We start from the raw sequence: 22475 nt of genomic DNA, 5'->3' as shown, positions 1-22475 counted from the left end.
AAGATCACATCTGAATTCAAATGTGCAACAAGAAAATACCCTGTCATGAATCTTCATTTAACGTTCTTTTTATTCAGTAGCATTAAATGTATACCTTTCATTATTGTGATTTGTATGGCGCCTTCATTGGAAATAATGTATTGACAATATTTATGCACATTACCTATGTAATGATATTGTCTTGTTCCCATCTTGTGCCATCCATTGTTTGTTTATCTGTCAACACTTGTGAAGACAATGAGTCTTTGTTTCTAATCAGATGTTGATCAGAACTGATATGATTTTGACTGGAATAGGCATGTAAGCTTTTATCCTTAAGATTTTGGTGAAGTTTGAATATATGAGTGTTTCCATGCAAATTATTGTAAACAGTCTAGAAGCCATGCAAATGATCCGATTTTGATCAGACTTGGTATATACGTTTTTATATCATCATCTTGGATGAGTTTGGTTATGAGCAATATCCATGGAAACAAATGAAGTGATCTTTTATCTGATAGACTGAGCTTATGAATACGCTAAAGGCCATATTTCTAGTCAGATCCTGATAAGATGTAGTAAGTAAACTTTTATCAGTAAGATCTCAGATGAGTTTGATCATCGTTTTCACCAGTTAATAAGAAGGTCTTGCATCTTATTGACTGAGCTTGTGAACATTCTTGAAGTTGTATTAACCACTGATCCCTTGCATGGGGGTGTCATTGGTTTCAAATTACTCCAGGGGTGTTGCCTAGGCTAGGGGGTAGGGGTAACAACAGATCCAGTATTCTATGCCGACTGTACAGATTATCTCCCATTACAATGCCCAGTTGGTGTATGTACTTTCATGATGGGGCTATGAATAGTTTCTGAGTTATGAATCTTGGTCTAATCCTCAAGGGCAGGGTAAGATACAGGGAGGATATTGGTTGTATAATGATTTTCTTTTTTATGCTGAGAAAGTGGTCTTATATACATGATGTCGGAAAGAGGATAAAATAACATCAAGATTAACCGACAATGCAACAACAATTCACCAAGTTTTCCTCCTCCATCTATTGTTTCAATATGTTTGTAAATTTGCATTGACAAGCTAACACTTGTCAACCACCTGGGTGATTGGTCTTCTTCTTTATGTATATTAGCTGTGTAAACACATACAACATGGTAAATAGTTATCATACAAAATTTTTGATGGAAGAAATTGGTGAACGTCACACTAATTTTGTATAGTATCAAATTTAAAATGGATTTAGGATTTAAATTTAAAAATTGATATACAACTTTTTACGCACATTATACATTGCCAATCTGAACTTTGCTAGAAAGTTTTCCAAATATTATTAATTTTGTAAATTTTCAACTAAAAAGGTGTCATGATTTACAATGTTTTAGAACTTAAAATAGAAAATTATATTTTTTTTTTTTTTTTTACAGATGCTACATCACATTAGCCCAAGCCTTAGGGATGTCCCTTGGTGGTGCTCCAGCAGGTCCTGCTGGTACTGGAAAAACAGAATCAGTCAAAGACATGGGACGCTGCCTTGGAAAATATGTGGTCGTCTTCAATTGCTCTGATCAGATGGACTTCAGAGGTCTTGGACGTATCTACAAGGGTAAAGCATTTAAGTAGTTTTTCTTAAAATATGCATGAAGAGACTGGTTGCAAGTTACCTGCAAGCTTTAAAGCACATATTGAACCTTTTCAGATCATGACATTTGGAGTTATATTGGAGGAATACTAAACAGCTTTTTGTTCATTATATTCACTGAATGACAGTAGTAATAATAATAATAATAACTTTATTTGAAGAGGGTAACACAATTAGCTGAAGAACTAATCCACCTTGAGGCTCTCATACAAAGGAAATTTATTTATTTTAACTGCATCTCTGAAGCCAGTGGATATATGGACAATTGAAATACATTCTTGGAATACTGATATTATAAAACTGAAGTCCATAGAAAAAGCAGAAAAAGGCTTTCTGTCTGTGCTCTTATTATTAAATTGTTTGTTGCATTTTTTTTTCTTCAAGTGAAAAGGGCAAATCTTAGTTTGAATTCTTTTATAGAATCAAAAGTTATCATGACCTTTTCCTTACCTGTAAATTTCCAACCACAGCAGCTTAAAAAAATAAATATCAGGAGAGTTATTTCTTTATGATCTAATGTTACTAATTTTTTGTAAATATCTTTCAGGTTTAGCTCAGTCAGGGTCATGGGGATGCTTTGATGAGTTCAACCGTATAGAGTTGCCTGTGTTGTCTGTAGCTGCCCAGCAGATTGCCATTGTTTTGCAGTGCAAGAAAGAGCGCAAGTCACAGTTTATCTTTACTGATGGTGACGTTGTTGACTTAGATATGGAGTTTGGCATTTTCTTGACCATGGTATGGCTTTATAGGCTCCCATAATTCTCTAATATAGTTGAAAATATTTAGCTGTTTCATGCAATGAGTAAAGGTACATTTTTTTTTTAAGATCAGCAAAAGTCATTTAAGGATTTTACAAATATTTAATTTGTACATATTTCTTTTAGATTGACCCAAAAGGTTTAGTTGAATATATAGCTGTTAGGCAAAACCTGTCTGCTTTGTGGCACTTTTCCTTGACACCATGCCAATGTTTAGCATTTAGGCAGGGCAGAGAGTTTAAAAAATAAATCCATTCTGGTTTATTTTTGAAATCAACTTCTTTGTCTGAAAGAGATTATTTTAGATGCAAGCTGTGAATCAATGAGAAAGAATCAATTTTATATTTAAAATTTATTGTCTGCGATAAGTCCCTTGAGTAAAATTTTAAGTAGCTTCACCAAAACTTTCACTTCTCATCCAGAGAGCTATGGAATTTACTCATTCATGCATTTGATTGCATATCCAGTCCACTGCAGATATTATTGTCATAATAGAAAAGCTGTTTTTTATGTATTAGAACCCAGGTTACGCCGGTCGTCAGGAACTACCTGAGAACTTGAAGATCAACTTCCGCACTGTTGCTATGATGGTGCCAGACCGAGCTATCATCATCCGTGTGAAACTTGCCAGCTGTGGTTTCCAGCAGAACATAGTCCTTGCCAAGAAGTTCTTCACTCTGTACAAGCTCTGTGAGGAGCAGCTGACCAAACAGGTACAGTGTTGTACAAAACACAAATTAATACATGCATTAACATTGTTGATTTGTATTGATATATATGCACACAAAACTGAGATAATCTTTTTCTAACAATATTGTCACTAGGGTCTTTTTATAATGCACATTATTTTTGGGTCAGAAATTTATCATCCTGTATTTTCATTTCTTTTTAGAAAAAAAAAAAGTCATGACAGAACACTTTTTTAATTTCTATTTTTCAAGTTGTAACCAGTTTTACCATATATATAGCGTATAATTGGTTGTTAGCTCAGCATGCCCATAAGACCAAGTGAGCTTATGGTATGCCCTTATACTTGATATGCATCACCTGTCATTCATCATCTGTTGTCAATCCATTAGCGATTGCATTTTAATGGTATCATTAAGATCTTGGACAAGTTCAGTAATGAGCAAGTTCTGTGCATATTAATGAACTGAATGATATTAAAATGATAATAGTAAGTGAAGATATATTTCTGAGAAAGGCTAGGCTTCTGCACAAAGTTTCAAACATTATGGCCCCATTATATGTCAGTGAACTATTTCATGCTACAAAACAAGGCATCGCTCCTTATTTAGGATCAATTTCAGCCAACCATCTTTCCATCCCAAAACCAAATAAAGAACTCTTTAAGAAAAGTTTTCAATATTCAGGATCACTAATCTGGAACAAAATCCCAAAGGAAATTAGAGAAAGTAATAATATATAAACATATTCAATTATAATCTAATTCAATGAATGAAAAGTAGAATTGTTTAATTTGACAGATTCATTACAGCTTAAAGTATAAATTCACAAACCTTCCACTGTCGTTTCACTACTTTTGTACTGTATATACACAATGTACCTAGTTAGAGCATCTGTTGTCTAACTACTTTTGTACTGTATATACACAATGTGCCTAGTTGTCTCACTACTTCTGTACTTTATATACACAATGTACCTAGTTGTACTTTATATACACAATGTACCTAGTTGTACTGTATAGACACAATGTACCTAGTTGTACTGTATTATAGACACAATGTACCTAGTTGTACTGTATATACACAATGTACCTAGTTGGAGCATGTTTGTTTAGATTTTCTGTTTATTGTGTCCTTATATAATTTAGCTTATTATCAATGCTATTTTTGTGTGATAAATTTTCTGTTTATTATGTCCATTTATAAATATAGCATATTATGAATGGTGTGTGAATATATGTATACATGTGTGTATGTTCATGCATAAGTGTGTAAAAATTAACCTGTACTTGAATGTAAATGTGTATATAATAGAGGGCCACAAGGAGGATTAATTCCATGCAACTATAATTGTGTCACCCTCTTTAAATAAAGTAATTGTCATTATTATTATTATTATTATTATTACTATTATTATTATTATTATTATTATTATTATTATTATTATATCTTTCATCATATTGTCTGAATTGTTACCACTCTAAAGACCATCTTTTTCATTTGATTTTGATCCAACTTGGAATATGGGCTTATATTATCCAGATCTCTTATAATTCATATAATTTGCAAGATCAGCACATATTATTGATGTTATCTTGTATATGATTGGCTGAGATTGTAAACTACAGAGGCCATGATGTTATCTTGGATATGATTAGCTGAGATTGTTAACTCTCTGGAGGCCATGTTTCTAATCCAGTTGTGATTAAATTTAAATTTATAATATATTATTAAGGTCTCGGACAAGGTTGATAGTGAGTAAGAGTTATATATATCAATGAGGTCATTTTGCATCTGATTGGTGAGACTTGTTATCAGTTTCTGATCTGACTTTGATCTGACTTCGAAAATTTGCTGATCATGATCTTGGATGAGTTTTATAATGAATGAAATCCATGCAGATTAACAAGGTCATCTTGCATCTGAATGGTTGGACTTGATCAAACTTGAAATATATTTTATGTCATCAAGATCTTGAACTAGTTTGATAATGAAGGAGATACATATTAATTTGGTGATCATACAACGTATTAGCTAAGCATGTTAACACTCTGGAGGCAATATTTCTGACATGATTTTGATCACATTGGAGCGTGGGCTTGTGTCATTAAGATCTTGTATGATTATAGTATGTTAATGGCTGGCTGAGAGTTTTCAGAAGCATTTTGCACCAAAATTAAATTTGGTGATTCTGTACCTATACTTTGTTTACTGTAATTTATCACAGGTGCACTATGACTTCGGTTTGCGTAACATCCTGTCTGTCCTACGTACCCTTGGTTCATTCAAGAGATCCAACCCAGATGAACCTGAGCCAGTCATTGTGATGAGAGTTTTGAGAGATATGAACTTGTCTAAACTGGTGAGTTACTGTTTTTTTCTAAAATTTAAGCACATAACTTCAGCTAAATTCAAACTGTCATATATATATATATATATATATATATATATATATATATATATATATATATGTGTGTGTGTGTGTGTGTGTGTGTGTGTGTGTGTGTGTGTGTGTGTATATATAATGTAATAGAGTCTGAAATGGAATGGCACTTGCTGGACATTTTTCTCTGAAAATTATGTGGTAGGGATATATTTTTGAGTTTTAATTTAAAATCATTCAGTGGTGTCAGAAGTTGTGATACATGATAAAATATTGATATACCAAATTATTACATGTACCAGAAAATGAGATGTCATTTTTGGTTCCAGATTTGCAGCTGCTTTAGTATTAGTATTATATTTTCATGATTAACTGGTTTCCTCTCAAAATCATTAATTATAAATCAACTTTTGTTTTGTTTGAGAAAATTATTCATTAGAATTCACCCAATAACATTATTTTATTTCGTTCTACATTTACTGTTTGGAAGTTAAATAATAACAGACAACAGGATGACTTGCTAACTCAAAAATATGTTAATTAACACACATTTCCAATAAAGTTGGATAGTGAAGTTGTATTTTATCAGGTCCCTAAATAAGTCTTGGATGATGTTAATAAAACTTAGTTGTTGTAGCAAGTTACTTTTTTTTCTTAATTCGGACCTAGGCCTTGCATATTTTGCTCTAAAGATATAATGTGCTGACATATCTTGACACAGACCACATGGTACCATGGTACAAGGAACTGATCTAATGTATATTAGTACTTACCCTGGGGCAGCCATTCATTTAAAGGATTTTTTAACAAGTATAGAGATAAGCTTTGAAATCTCTTTTGTCTTGTGTTTTGTGATCATTGAGTGTTAAACAGAATGCTTAGTTGATGACACCTACATCGATTGGCTAACAAAGAAACTGTCAATAGACAAAGCTATCATTTTGAAGTTAGTTTAGTTGCCAATAGCTTCATTGATTGTCCAGCAAAGAAACTGTCAATAAACAAAGCTATCGTTTCGAGGTTAGTTTAGTTGCCAACACCTTCATTGATTGTCCAGCAAAGAAAGAATTTGTAAACTTGAATGAGTTCACTTTGAATTGTACTGTATTAAGGTGTTCATTTGGCAATAATTGTAGTTTCATCAGTTGATAAATGTAGGGAAGATTTCCATTGGTCAGAAAATAACCATGTGATCATATCCATTTACATCTATTTCTGTATAAACTGTAAGGAGAGCTGCTTTATACTTCCATAAATAGTGTCACATGCAAAGTAACTAATGTAAACACTGAATCGAAAGGCATACACACTGCATGCCTTTTAAAATTAAATAAAAACAGTGGGTTTATATTTTATTTAGAAAATTTAATCAATTGATTTGATAGAATCAAATAAAAAATCTTTATTATTTTTCTGATGATAAATAATTCTTTCTTTGATTAGGTTTGAAGAAAAAGCTGGGAAACTCAAAATCTGTGGCTTGTTACAAATGAATTTAAAACTATAGTTAAATGGGTAAAGGGATTGGGAAGAGGGGATGTTCAAAGACTAACCATTATAACAGTTATTCCTACTATGTAAAATGCCAGCCTTGATAGCTGTAATATGGAGGGTGGGGGTAAAAATCCTGCTACTCCCCATCATAACTGTCATGGTTGATGTCTTGCACTGTTTTACTATTAGACTGATCACTATAACCATTTACCAATAGTCATAATTTCATTTGTAAGTAGCCCCTGTAGTTAGCCTAAACTGTTAGTGAATACAAAAAATAGATTTAAAGAAGTGAAAATTGGTTGTTTTTTTTATATAGTTTATCATGGTATGAACTGTCAGTTGCCAACTCACACAGCTTGCATAAAGCCAGCGAGAGAGATTGAGAGATTAAAATCTCTGAAATGTTTTGTATTTTACTTCAGGTTTTGATGCTTACACCTAGAAAATGTTTCACACTTTCAGATGTACTTCATTGGTAGTTATGTTTCATTTCAGGTGGATGAAGATGAGCCTCTGTTTATGTCTCTCATTGATGACTTGTTCCCAGGAATACAGCTGGATAAGGCTGGCTACCCTGATATTGAGGCTGCCATTGAAAACAAGGTCAGCAATAGCTAATTTGAACTACTGTGAGTTACTTTAAATCATGGTGATCCAAGTGTTGTGTTTTTTGTGGGTAAGCTAGGTCATGAATTTAAAGTCACATAAAAATATAAAACAAGCCAACAATGAAAATGTCTCCCATTATTCAAGGCTATGCAGACCCTCCCCCACAGATAATATGCAAATGGTAGGGAATAACCTGCTGGATGTTTCAGGTATGTGTTGTTTTTTTTTGTTGTGAAGTTTTCTCAGTCCATACATCATGTATGCTTACTGATGCTGGTGGTACATGCCATAAATGATATAATTATGCCGTTTTAATTCTAATAAACTCAGCACCATGGAAGATATGTTACTTAATCTGTTTGAATGTGACCCAGATTATAATGAATACAAATTGCCAATTGGAGCCAGCTTGTTTCATAATATGAAGATCGTCTTTAGAGAGAATTTATCATGGAAATGATAAACATCTGTTCATCTTATTTAACCTCAGAAAATCTGAAAGATATTCCATGTTTTCTTTTTGAAGTCAAAAGAGCAATGATCATTGTCACTGTGGCACAAAGAAAATTGTTTTTGTGCATACATAGTTTAGTTGTACTTTGCAAATTTCGTGATGGCTTGCACTTTGGATAATAAAAAAAAATAGTGTTTGGGATAGGTTATTGGCTACAGTCACAGTAAATCTAATAAGAACAAAATGGTTTCAGCACAGTAAATTTAGTTTGACTGCATACTTTGTCTTAATATTATCCAGTCAGCCATGCCCTACTAAATCCTACATAGAGTACTATTGAACAGGTAATGGACAAATAATAATGTCCCCAGTATGATTAAAATCAGATCTCCACTGTCCTACATGAACAGCAGCCACTTAAGGGTCATGTTCTGGTGATGTGTGATATACCATAATTGCTAGTTTTATCAGCCAATCAGATCAAGTCCTATATCTTTGCATTTGGCAGACTGAGTAGTGCGACTGAAGAACATCAGTATATGCTGAAGAATTTGATTCACTTTAGATTTCTGAAAGCTGCATTTTTACTGGCTAATTGAGAGGTCACCAGAACAAGACCCAAAAGCAGCTACTGTCAGATTGATAATGTCCCATTTGTTATTCGTTTTGTTTTTTCTTAGGTTTCACTGTTTCTGACCAGCAGAATTTTCTGAAAGTCCTTAGTACAACACCAGCTTTAGGTTTTTCATTTACAGCCCAAAGGATCTTTTCAAAATTAGGAAATGCATTATGGGATTGTTCACCAAACCTGATGCTCAGTGGCAAGTTTAATTATTGAGCTCTTCGTGATTTGATTGCGCAGCATTTTTTAAATATTGAAATTGTTGGATACACATTGTTTATATCTCCAAAGTCCCTCAGTTTAAGGCCATAGTAAACAAACTGCAGCAATCATTACCCATTACTAATAATTCTGGTTTATTTCATTATCTTGCAGGTTCATGAGGCAGGGTTGATCCTCCATCCAGCATGGAGGCTGAAACTGATCCAGCTGTTTGAGACCCAGAGAGTCCGTCATGGCATGATGACACTTGGACCAAGTGGTGCAGGTAAAACCAAGTGTATCCACACCCTGATGAAGTCAATGACAGAGTGTGGTGAGCCACACAGAGAGATGAGAATGAACCCCAAAGCCATCACAGCTCCACAGATGTTTGGTCGTCTGGATGTAGCTACAAATGACTGGACAGATGGAATTTTCTCCACACTGTGGAGAAGAACTCATAAAGCTAAGAAGGTGAGATTCAGCTTGGTTGATTTTACTTGTGAATGTATAATTTTGCAGCTATACCTCTCTGGTTCATTGCTATTTTCCTACATTTATAGTCAATTTTATCACATCGCTGGGGGGCCCCGAGTGGCTGAGTGGTCTAAAGCACTATCTGTTACGGATCACTGCCATCTCACCTCTGTCTGCATGGGTTCTAGTCTCAGATTCGACCAGTGTGGGTATGTGAGAAAGTTTGCCAGTAGCTTCTCGAGGGTCAGTGGTTCTTTCCGGGGATTTCCCGGGTTCTTCCTCCATCATTAATACTGGCACCATGTATAGCCTATTTTATGCTGAAAAATTTCATTAAACCCTACAACAACAACAACATCACAAAGCTGGTGATTGAGTACTGTGTTCCATCTGAAAACCTTGGGAAAATATATTGATTTTATGCTTTTAATCCTTCAGTCAAACCAGACTGAATCAAATTAGATATTTAGATAACTTGAGATAGTCCAAATCCTGAATGAGTTAACTTGAGATAGTCCAAATCCTGGATGAATTTCCCTTGATCATATTTGTTGTTAGACTGTGTAGGTCTTAGGCTCTACCCATCTCTTACATTGGCTTTATTATACAAGGAAACATGAAAGGGGCTACCACTCCTTTTCTTTTGCAGCAAAACTGGTACCAGTTTGCTTCTCATAAAAGGAAAGAAATAGTCCTGTCATGCCCCATTAATGGCAACAGGATCATTAATTTTCCATTCTTGTGGACATGTGAGTTCAAGAAGGATCTGATTACATATCTTTATTCACCTGCTCTAGTGTCTCTATGTCCATCCAAACCTGGCAACAAAAGATGAAAAAATAGAAGTTTACCACCTTATTCCCACTGAGCTGTGTTGAGGCCAGCAGGGTCTTCAGACACCAAGAATTTTACTAGACACATATACTAAGATGTTTTTTGCCAACCGCTTTTGCATTTGATTATATGGCAGATATAAGCCAAGTGAGCAGTTGTGGGCTTACTTGGGTCTTTTATTTGTTTGCTTTTGATTTTCTACTAACATTCAGGGGCATTTATACATTGTGGGTGAAAGATGCAAGATACAAGAAATTTTATTTAAAATTTATGGTGGTCAGAGTAAAATATGTAAAACACTAACTTTGTATGAGTTATTTTACTGACATATCAACAGCATTTTATAATTCAACAAACGTGTACACAGATACAGTCTGACAGTACACATGCAACATTACCTTGCCAATGGTAACAGCTGTTTTAAAAGACAATGCAACATTAGATAACATTCAATACAGCAGCTGATTAAAAGACAATACAGCAGCAGATTAAAAGACAATACAACACTAGATTAAAAGACAACACTGCAGAAGATTAAAAGACAGTACAATAGTAGAATTAAAGGTGACACAATTGTAGATTAAAAGACAATACAGTAGTAGATTTACAAGACAATACAACAGTAGAATTAAAAGACTACATCAGTAGATACAAGATAGTACAACATCTGATTAAGTTATAAGACATTAATACATTAATAAACAAGCATATATATATATATATATATATATATATATATATATATATATATATATATATGTAACGAGTCAGAGAAAGGGGATTTAATAATTTAAATATGGAATATGAATAGTGTATAGTTTAAAAGTATGCATGATATCAGTTATTACAGCTGATTAAAAGATCAGAAAATATTATAATAAATGCAGCTAATTCACTTAATTAGATAAAATTAATGAAATCAGGAGAATTGAGGGTACTTGAAGTTCACATAGGAGAAGGTACTTACTTAAAATAGTTGTTTTTGGTGGGAGAATTTAAGTCCAGACAGTTGTGGCAAAAAGTTAACCCAATATATGAAGTGCCACTGACTGTTAAAAAGGTAGATGTAACACACATTTACGGTGTGGTCTGAACCATGTCTGAATCAGCATGTTAAATTCTTTGAAATCAGAAATTGTTATTAGTTCATTGGGCAGGCTGTTCCAGCTTCTGGGAGCATCAAATTTGAAAGAAAGCTTACCATACCTGTTTGTCTTCACTCTTGGTATTGTTGCCAGATTTTGGTTTCTTAGATTATATTTGCAGTGTTTGATAGTGACCAGGTTACTAAAGTAATCGGTGTTTTTGTGAAGTATCTTCTATACTCCAGTTGTCTTATTTCTTAAGCTACAAATGTAAAGAGTTGGAAGGTTTGCCTTTCTTAGCAGAGAATGATATGAGCAAGTAATATTGTCAAATACTGGATTTAGTGCCTTATATTGTATATTTCCTTTTAGTCTGAGTTAGGTTTGCTACAGAAGAGTCAGATAAGATGGCAGTACATGAAATTTGACCTAATAAAGTATTTGTAGATTAGTAGCTTAGTATTAGTGGACAAATAATGGTTGAGACTTTGCAAGATGTTTAATTTTTTTGTGTCCTGCTGCTTTTTGACATTTCTTAGTTGCTGAACATTGGTTGAGAATCAGAGTCATCACATGGTTTTTTATAGTGATACTAGTTACTTGTTGCACATTTTTGACAACAATAATCACTTGGAATTTCGGAGGGTTTGCTTGCATACCATTTGCTGTGAACCAGTCAGTCAGTATCGTGCTCTCATCATTCAGAATATATATTAAATGATTTAGATCTTTATGGATGTAAGAGATGGCATCAGTTTAACTATACATTGTTGTTTGCTTTGTGAAGTAGACACATATTCCTTCCACAGATGCAAACTAGAGAGCATTGAAATTTTTTAAAAGTCACCAGAACCTAAATTAGACCAGATTTTGTCCAATGATATTATAGATATCTTTGTCACATAATGGCTTACTTTTCCAGGCACAAAATGTTATCCTTCCATCTAAAAGAAAGGGACTTTCTAGATCACACTCATGACAAAATTTTATTTCATTTAGCTTGCTACATTTTTTCTTTCCTTCTATCAGGGACCATTGTCACATGATGACATTAATTTGGGGTGGGGGGAAGATGAAAGACATGATGACATTAATTTGGGGTGGAGGAGGGGAAAGACATGATGACATTAATTTGGGGTGGGGGGAGAGGGGAAAGACATGATGACATTATTTTGGGGTGGAGGAGAAGGGAAAGACCTGATCTTGTTGCCTTATTAATTTTCAGTCTTTAATTGTGCTACACAATTTTCTGAATTTTAACCAACAAACAATTCATATTTGTAACATTCATTTTTTTAAACCATGAATGTTTTCTATAGTGATATCCAGACATAAAAGAATGATACTAGGTATATATTTCTGAAGTTTTCTTTTTGTTAGTCAATTTTGCAAAAATGGAATTTTCTTAGCAAAGTTTACTCTTTTGATCAGAAAGAATGTTGTTGTAAGCATTGGAACTTGAACTACAAATTACTCTGCAAAAGGTCTCAATATGTGTTGTTATTTAATGTAATTTTCTGGGCCAGCAAATTACTCTGTAACAGGTTTGAGTCTGTGCTCTTCTATATATGATTTCATGTCTGATCATCTGAGTCAGCAAATTACTTGACAGCAGAGCTCAGTCTGTTCTGCTGTTCTATGATTTTGAGTTGACATTGAATCTGATTTGCTGGCAGATTACAGTAAATCTGAGTCTACATTAAGGTTCATGTTCCATGTAGGTAGATGAGTAACAAACTAGATTGTAACATAAAGATACAACTTAAATTCTGGTTACACAGTACACAGGGTGAACACATTTGACACAATCTGTTGTGAGGTTCATTTTCCATACGAGTAAATATGGTAACAAAATTGGACTTGATCATAAGGATCCTATTAAAATTCTAATTATACATTACACAGGGTGAACACATCTGGTTGGTACTTGATGGTCCAGTAGATGCCATCTGGATTGAGAACTTGAACTCTGTCCTTGATGACAACAAGACTTTGACCTTGGCCAATGGTGATCGTATTCCCATGGCAGCCCTGTGCAAGATCATCTTTGAGGTACATAACATCGACAATGCATCTCCAGCCACTGTGTCTCGAAACGGCATGGTGTTCATGAGCAGCTCAGTTTTAGACTGGAACCCAATTATCAAGGGTAAGTTGAATTAGTTTTTTTTTTAGTAGATGGCAAAATTTGGAGAATTCTGTTGATGCTGGTTCTTAGACTAGAAAATTCCAATAAAGGGGTTACATTGTTTAACTTAGGGCCTCAAAGAAAATGAAGAAGCTAACTCAGAGACTGGAATTTCATTGTCTATTATCAACTCTGTATAATACCCAATGGAGTGAGAAATTTTTTCATTCTATCAATCCGTCCATCCTCTGCCCATCCATCACAGTATAGCACTCTCAGTGTGAAATGTCTTTCTTGTAAAACCCTTTGTTAAACTTATGCTTCCAAGCTGCCAACTAACTTAAGCACTTCACTGATTTACTTCTGCAAATATTGTTGATCATTATTTATATAAGAGATACCAATCTAATTTGACATTTTTTATATATGTAGAATGACAGATTGAATGGTCAGGGTCTGCACTAAGATAAGCCAGGACAGTGTAAGGGTACTTCATGTTCCCAACCTTTCATTGGAATTTTCAAGAGGATACAAATTGTTTCTTGTGAGGTTGTCACACTTTTTTCCTTATTATGGCATTGGAAATATACAGAGATATACCAAGTACTTAAATTATTTGTTTATTTTAAGTATTGCTACCCTTTTGTAATTCCAAAATTCCTTTCTAATCCAGTTGGACAAAGATTACATACAAAATTGGAATAAGTGGTTGCTTTGGCAATTTCATCTTTAGTACGAGGAGAGATAACTCCCTCTTCCAGTGTAGCTTAACAAAAAGGAGGCAGGTTGGTCACCTCACCTCAGGAAGACTTGGGAAGTATGAGAGTCATTCTTGTCCTCCTACAACACAAGGTCCACTAGTGAATGGGCAGTCCTATGACACCAAAAGAATCATAAAAGGGGGTCTCTCCAGTGTGTGAGATTCTAGTGTGCACATTAGATCTTCTGCAGCTTCCACATTTCTCAATGGTTGGGGTGTTTTCACAGAAGTCCTTTCTATGCATTGTTGCATATGATTGGGAGTGGGCATGCACCTGGAGCCAAAGGGTTCAGTTCTTAATAGAATTTGGTCCCAGAAAGATGAAGGAATACAATTGCAAATGTTATGAATCAATGATCTTAAAATAAGTAACAGAAAAGAGCAAAAACCAACAAGTTTGATAAAATTAAACAAATAATTTATTTTCCTTGAATACAAAGTGAAAATTTAAGAAGAACTTAAAGTTTTGTAAATTAAATCCCAAATAGTCCTAAAAGTTCTGTCACAAGTCCAAATGAAGTATGAAGTTCCAAATGAATTCCAGTGGTATTCCAAATAAATTCCAGTATTGAATGTATTGATCTGGCTGTAGTCTCGAATATGCTAATGTTCCAGTGGCCTGGAATGTGGTAATGTGTGAAGTCTTTGACAATATCATCCAGAATGTTCTTGTCTGAATTCATGATAATTCCAGCTTAAAGTTTTAGTCCAAGAATATTATTGAGCAACTTTGTAATTCCAATGAAAAATAATTTGAATAAATAAATCCTCCCAATGAAAAACTGAACAGAACAATAAGACTGAATCTGCTTCATATGTTAAGGCAAGAATGAGTAAACCTTAGGATGCAATTACCATTTTCTTAAAATACTCAAAAAATAGGAAATTTCCACTCTGGAAGTTTCTAAAGTCAGAATCAAGACAGTATCTTGAACTCAAATCAAAGTAAACATGTTTAATATTAATAATGATCTGAATATTTAATCTTAGAGAAATATTATCTATGTATTTAAAAAATAAATGTCACTGGTCACGTATACCATTAACTTGATTATGGACAAGGTCAGATACAACAAAAAATATGTAAATAACATGTAATCTTTAAGAAAAGCATAACACATGAGGAACATATCATAAAAGCTGTCAGCTGTCAGTTAACCTAATGTGTATATGGGGTGAAAAGGTTGAGTTTCCACTCGTTCAGTTAGACAGTATGATTTCACTTATAGTAAAACTGTACATGTTTAGAAATTGTTTTAAATGTTGGAACCTTGTTGACAAAAGCTTTGAATAGTTTGATTTTTATTACAAGAACTGTAGGGCCCATAATTGTCCTCTGGCAGCATTATGTAGCCAAAAGAGTGTTCTAGAAGTGCTAAAAGAGTGTTCTAAGGTATTAAGTCAAATCAGGTTTTAAGCTTGGCATCTTAGTATGTTTCCATCATTGCTCAGGATTTCTCAGACTCTTCTGTGTTGAGACATTAAATAATGTTTGCTGAATGTAGTTTTTACAGATTTATTTACATTTATGTATTTGTGATACTGAATGGTCTAAGGCTTTACCCTTCATAGATCACTCACATCTCATCTCTGCCCATGTGAGTTTGAGTCTCAGCTCAACCAATGTGTGTGTGTGGGAAAGCATGCCAGTGCTTCCAATGGATCATTGGTTGATCCTCCACCAATTATACTGTCTGCCATGTATATTAGTAACCAACCATGTGATGAAAAATGGCATTAAACCCCACAAAACTATTTATATTATTAGTACATACATTTTTAATTTCATCGCCACTAGTCAAGAATTGTTGCAACTCAGATTGTTATTCAATAAACAAATTAACAACATCAGGAAAATATGTAGGAATGAGTACATTATCATTAAAACAAAATACAAACATATAATGTTTACATCCATTCATGTAGCTCCATATATCAAACTGCATGCATCTAAATCAATTTTTGAAACAGGATGGCTGCTGACCAGACCACCAATGCAGGCTGAAGTGATTTTCAACATCTTTGAGGCAGTGTTTCCCACATTGTACCTCAATACTATACAGTTCCTGTTACCCAAGATGGATGTAAGTATATCATACTGTGAAAATAACATTTTAAAATTTATTTTGCAAATTACACCAACTGATATATTCAGTTCCAAATTCTAAAGGTGTATTATATTATATGCAGTAAATATTTAATTGTTTCTTTATGCCTTTAAAAAATGCCAAATAAATTTGCATCTTAACTTATTCTTCATTATTCCATGCTTTTTTTGTAATCTCTCTTGTTTCCCTCAATGTCTCTTGTAGCTTTGTAAAAATAATTTAGTTAGAACCTCTAAATCCTTCAGGTTAAATAAGACATCTTTGTTTGCAGGTTTTGGAATGTAACTATGTAAGACAGGCAATAGACCTCCTGGAAGGGTTGATCCCTAAGAAAGATGACAACAAAGAGATAGACAAGAATCACCTTTCAAGACTCATTACCTTTGCTCTTATGTGGTCCCTTGGAGCACTTCTTGAGCTTGATGACAGAAAAAAGGTTTTTGTTTATCAATCATTTCAATACATGGATTATATTGCTCAGTTAGAAACTGGATATTTTTGTTTGCTATGCCTTGAATTGCTAGATTTTCCAAGTGAAATAATTGTGATAATTCACTGGAGTTAAAAGCTATGATTCTTTCCACTGAAATTTTGATAACCTTATAGTGTAGTTTGCTCCATTTTGACAGGTGTTTAATTTGTGCTTACACAGGTGATAGTATTGTTTTAATCATTGAGGCAACCACAGATTGTTTTCATCATAGTTTTTTTTGCATTCTCTATTTTAGGCATTTGTTACTGCCTTGAATATGTGAAATTTGACAGGCAAATCACGAATTTAGGTACTCATGAAAATGTCTTTTTTAATAACTTCAAAGTAAATGATACTACATTATCTGTTTTTCAATGTTGCAAATATTTACATAATCCCCTAGGACTGGTAAAATTTGGGATTATTTAAAATTGCAACATTAAAAACCGGTATTTATTTTTTGAATTAGGTACTACTTTTTCCAGTAATTATTTTTTTAAACAAATTTTTCTCTCTTTGAAACTGAAAGTGTAAATTTTGTTGTATTTAGATGGAAGAATGGCTGAGGAAGAATTCAACTCTGCCACTACCACCAGCAAAAGGAGATGATACTATCTTTGAGTATGTTGTGGGTGAGAATGGAGAATGGGAACATTGGTCAGGAAGGGTATGTGTTTTTTCCTTTTTTTCTTCTTCCCAGCAACTGCAAATTCATTGGCTAAAATTATACAAAATGTAGTGTCTTGTTAAACATTAAATTCCTTAGAAGATTCTTGGTATTCAATAATCAGTCACTAAATCATTAATTTAGGACAAGGAGATTTATGTCTTTATTTTGATACACCATGACTTTATTTCTGCAAGTTTAATATTTTGACAACTAAGTGTATATTTTCTTCATTCTTACTGAGTAACAGAATATCCTTCTAGCTTTATAATTTTGTAAAAGAAACAATTTTCTTAGAATGATAAATTGTTTGTCATAATTCATATTTTTTGTTGTTGCTTTTAAGTAGTGTAGCAGTTACTCTTTTGAATAAATGAATAAACACTAGTGACAAGTTTTTAAATTCATATGATACCCAGCTTATTAGAACTGTCCTTTAAAGTAAATATTTGCCTATCCTGCATCCACCTGCTGGCATGGGATGTTGAATAGACCCATTGTGTCCTCAAATCAGAGGCAACTAATAGAGATAGCAGTGGCAGCACAGTGGCTACCATGTCAGACTTGTGACCAAAAGGGCATGGGTTTGAATCCTGCCATTGGATCAGCCCAGGTCGACTACTGTGGTATGTTCTTGGGCCAGGCACTTTACTCTGATAGCCATGGTGCTAAATAACCTAGGTTTTCCTGTGCCAAACCAAGACTATTCTTTAACCTCACCTCTTTGCTTTGAACCACTATTACAGATAATTGCCTGCAAAATTTTGGGAATTACCTGATATACTCATAAGTCAAATCCCACTGCATGAAAAAGTATTATAAAAAAACTACCCTATTCACTAATATTCCATGAAATAATAGCTGCATGAGCATTTAAAAATTCATAAACTTTCCACAGGTAAAAGATCATAGACTCCTTATGAAATTCATAGAGCTTCAGGGTATGCTGTAATTAAATTTGTTAATTATGACACTGTTATTTAGGTCATATTGTTTTTTCATCAACAAAAAGCCTGTGTGACTGATTTATGGCAGGTAATAAATTGCTGGAGATTTCTAAGAGGCTCATATGATTTTATAATTTTCTTTAATAGGAGTGTTATTACAATTACAATTATTAAAATTGCGTATGAATTAGTTTTTATGATTTAATAGGAGATGAAATTTGCAACCATGTCATTTCATGTCCAGTCTGTTCACAAGTTCATACTGCCTCAGACAAATGTGTAAAAAGGGATATAGATGATATCATAAGGTTAAAGCCACATCATTTCAGTGTGTGCTGTATGCATTGATTTTATCGTACCAATCTACAATTATTTTATATCATCTTGAAATGATATGAAAATACCAGATGTTGAACAGTGTTCTCAATTGTCCAGTGTTTTCAAATTATACCTATCCTGTACCTCATCATAAGATTCTATAGGGCGATATACTCAAAAGATCTTATGAATATGCCCTATGAAATAATTCAAATAATTAATGAGAATTCAGTTTCTCTAGGACTATGAATTTAAAGTCAAAATGAAAAAAAGATATACCAATAATACCCATCCACTCTTCCTCCCTCAGTCAAAACTACATCTTTAAATATTGACAAAAAAATGTAATTTATTTCAAAGTAAGAACAAATTATACTTATGGAAATATTTTATGAAATTAATCAGTTTGCTATGTTTTCAACAGGTTCCGGAATATGTCTACCCTAAGGATAGTATCCCTGAGTACACTAGTATCCTGGTTCCAAACGTAGACAATGTCAGAACTGACTTCCTCATTCAGACCATTTCCAAGCAAGCCAAAGCTGTACTACTTATTGGTGAACAGGTTTGTTTTGTCCAAGAAATTACTGTTCAGGGTACCTACACTGCTGTTGATGTGTTGTGAATAAATAAAATTCTCCTTTTGAATTTCAGTGAATGATTCCAGAAAATATTAGCAGCTATTCAAGTTACCTGGTGAGCTTATGCAAGGGAATGTTATTTGTAAATATATAATTAATTGAGGGCTGTAAGGAGGATTAAAATACTTGTGTTATCCTCTTTAATTTGTTAACCCCAGGAGATGTTTATCATTTTTGCCTGTAATGGGAGTTTGAAATGCATTATGTGGGTTAATTCTGAATACATCTAAATATATCTGCGGATGCCAAGTTTTGTTAGAAACATCGTTTTTCATTGGCTATTTTGCTCATGCATGTGCAGAAGGGTAAAAATTTTCGTTTTTATTTTTGCTTATTGGGGTCCTGTCTGTGTGCAGTTGAGACTAGTCTGCCTTAGATCTCATGCCAAAAAGTCTAAAATTTGAACACAAAATCTGATTCTGACAACAGGCAAATGTTTGGTGTGAAAAAATTGTGTCTCATAAAAATATGTTTTTTTCCTCTGTATTTTGTTATATCAAGTAGAAAGTACAGATTATTTGGTAAGATTGTAGAGCTACATCTGTCTACTTTTCTGTAATACCTTTGACTTTAATAGGTCTTAAATGACCTTGACGCTACAGACCTCAGAAGTAGGGTAAACATTACCTCATGATGAATAAATGTGGTGCAAGTGGTTAATGAATTAAATAATGACCTTCTTCTTCTTTGTCATCTTCTTCATCTTCTTCTCCAAGCATGTATAACACACACACACACACACACATGAACGCATGCACATATGACCTTAAATGACCCTGATGCTACAGACCTCAGAAGTAGGGTAAACATTACCTCATGATGCATAAATGTGGCGCAGGTGGTTAATGAGTTAAATAATGTCCTTCTTCTTTGTCATCTTCTTCATCTTCTTCTCCAAGCATGTATAAGACACACACACACACACACACATGAACACATGCACACACTGAAGAGTGTAGATCCAGATATCTACCATTGCATTATGCATAGATCCAGGTCTGCCAGTGCTTTATTGTTACTACAGATCAAGGACTTTGATTGGATTTGTTGGGAGTATCATATAAGGATAAATAAATTTGGTCATGACAACAATATGAATGATCTTTTGTAATGTTTCTTGCTGTTTGTGGAGCCCTGACATACCTCTAGAGGTTGAAGTCCTGAAATCTGCACTGGCAGGGAAGGAAATGCAGGTTCATATTTTTCATCTTGTGTTATTCTAATTATTGCAACTGGCATTGTGTTGAGTTTACTCTAATATATGTAATTTTTCATACACTTTTTATTAAATACATTTTCAAATGTACAGATGATTATGGGTGAAATGGTATTTTTGTGGTTATACATAAGTTGCAATGTTTAATAGGAAAATATTACTTCTTAGATACGTTAATAAATCATAATACATTAGGAGTACAACCACTGCTTCATGAATTCAGTATTCCCAAGCTTGTTTTACACAGCAAAAGTGGCAAAGGTTGTCTGCCCACTAAGGTAGATGTTTGACAAAACAGATCTTTTGGTTGGCTACCTTGTTTTGTCCATGGGAAGGGAACTTAGATTCCATTTTCACAGCATGATGTAGCCAGTAGTGTGCTAAAAGTGTCATTAAATCGAACCAGTCAACTTATTTTAATGGCATATCTTTTTTTGGTATCATTTTCAACCTCTTCACAGCCAGTTTAACAAGAATTTGATTTCATCTGTGCATGCCATGGTTATACTACCTGTGTCTACAGGTGTCAGGACAGTAGGCAGGAAAATTCCCTTTCTTTCAATCCCGTTAGGTATAAGGCAATCATTATGCATCCTGTGGGAGGAATTCAAGTTTTCCATAGAATTAGAGACAGTGTCCTCTCAACCTGAGGATGGTGCGGGTGGTATTGGAGGGCATTCATAACATTTTCAGTGCCCCTTCCCTATATTAAATCATACCCATCATTAAAGAAGTCCCAAGAGACCTGAACACAGCAGACATATTCCAGCAAAAATCCACACTATTTTTACAAAAAGGGCATTTGAGATTTTTCACAGTGCCAACCCACTGGGATCTTACTCTAGATCTTTTCCTTGGCCCCATAGCTGGTAGCATACTTCATCAGGTCATGGTTCTTATTTCTTGTACTGCTCCAGTGGCCTAGTGGTTAGAGCATCCACCTCAGATGCAGGAGGTTGCAGGTTTGAACCCTGGCTGAGTCATACCAGAGACTTATAAAAATGGTACCATCAGCTGCCTCGCTTGGTGCTCATTTATTAAGGGAATAGTGTTAGGACTCATCATCCTGGTGTCAGGATAATGTGACTGGGTGGGACATCATGCTATATGTCTGCGCATGATGCCCCAGTGCTAGAGATCACTATAAACTTCCACACTGCAGGCATCATAGTGATGTGACTGAAAAATTTGCTAAAGCTATGTTAAAATTCCAAATCACACACTCACTTATTTCTGGCACTTGCCCACTTCATTTGGGCACCATATTTAGAACTGGGACTCGGAGATTGGGTCAGAAATCAGTTCAAGAGGTGTCACAGTCAGCCTAGACCTTTGAGATGCATTATAAACTTTAGCATACCAATTCAGAGATCTGCCTGGTGTTCGTAAGGTTTAAATATAAAGACATGTAGACTAGTTTACAGCACTCCCTTCTGGGAATTAGTACTTTGTCTCAAAATCTCTATTTTCCTTGGACCCTTCATCCCAAGGGCAGGTATAGGACCCCTTATGTGGGAGCCAAGTTAACTGAGCTGATCAGAAGATGGAGATCTTGTTTGGTAATAATACTCAAGATGAATGGATACTATTTCCATTCAGTCTTTGTTATCCAAGAACAGTGAGTTTTTCTTTCTGTATATGAGAAACTAACCCAGCATCAATGCATTATTGCACAAATCAGCTAATGAGGTTACTGCAGCAGCACTAGTATGACAAGTCACCAAATATTTTATTTACAGTGGTTCCTCTCTTGTAAGGACACCAATTCTGCAGCAGAAAATGGCCATATAAGAGGGGTGGCCTTTCTAGAGAGGGTCACACAGATTTGAGTAGTACATGTAAAAATATGACAATACTAATTTTGTCATATTTATATCTTAATTTCAAAACAGAAATGTGTTATGGAATCAATAGCACAAACTCCTTGGTGTCAAAGGATTCTGGCCATATAAAGTGGGTGGCTAACAGTCATTGGGGCTGT

At 34.3% G+C, this 22475-nt stretch overlaps 1 protein-coding gene across 1 annotated transcript in view; it reads left to right on the top strand.

The window, feature by feature from the left end:
• LOC149793583 (dynein axonemal heavy chain 5-like) overlaps positions 1-22475 on the top strand; it is a 229214-nt gene that overhangs the window by 110497 nt on the left and 96242 nt on the right. Inside the window, exons 38-48 of the mRNA XM_089967542.1 lie at positions 1417-1595; positions 2179-2366; positions 2908-3102; positions 5303-5437; positions 7451-7558; positions 9016-9315; positions 13143-13386; positions 16097-16209; positions 16505-16669; positions 17256-17372; positions 19062-19202. Coding sequence (XP_089823668.1) covers positions 1417-1595; positions 2179-2366; positions 2908-3102; positions 5303-5437; positions 7451-7558; positions 9016-9315; positions 13143-13386; positions 16097-16209; positions 16505-16669; positions 17256-17372; positions 19062-19202 — 1885 coding nt within the window. The remainder of the gene's footprint in view (positions 1-1416; positions 1596-2178; positions 2367-2907; positions 3103-5302; positions 5438-7450; positions 7559-9015; positions 9316-13142; positions 13387-16096; positions 16210-16504; positions 16670-17255; positions 17373-19061; positions 19203-22475) is intronic.

Source organism: Sinohyriopsis cumingii, chromosome 8, assembly GCF_028554795.1.
Source record: "Sinohyriopsis cumingii isolate HCF-2022 chromosome 8, ASM2855479v2, whole genome shotgun sequence".
In the NCBI taxonomy this organism is placed as follows: domain Eukaryota; kingdom Metazoa; phylum Mollusca; class Bivalvia; order Unionida; family Unionidae; genus Sinohyriopsis; species Sinohyriopsis cumingii.
The sequence above is the reverse complement of the archived record's forward strand: the minus strand, read 5'-3'. Positions and strand labels throughout refer to the sequence as shown.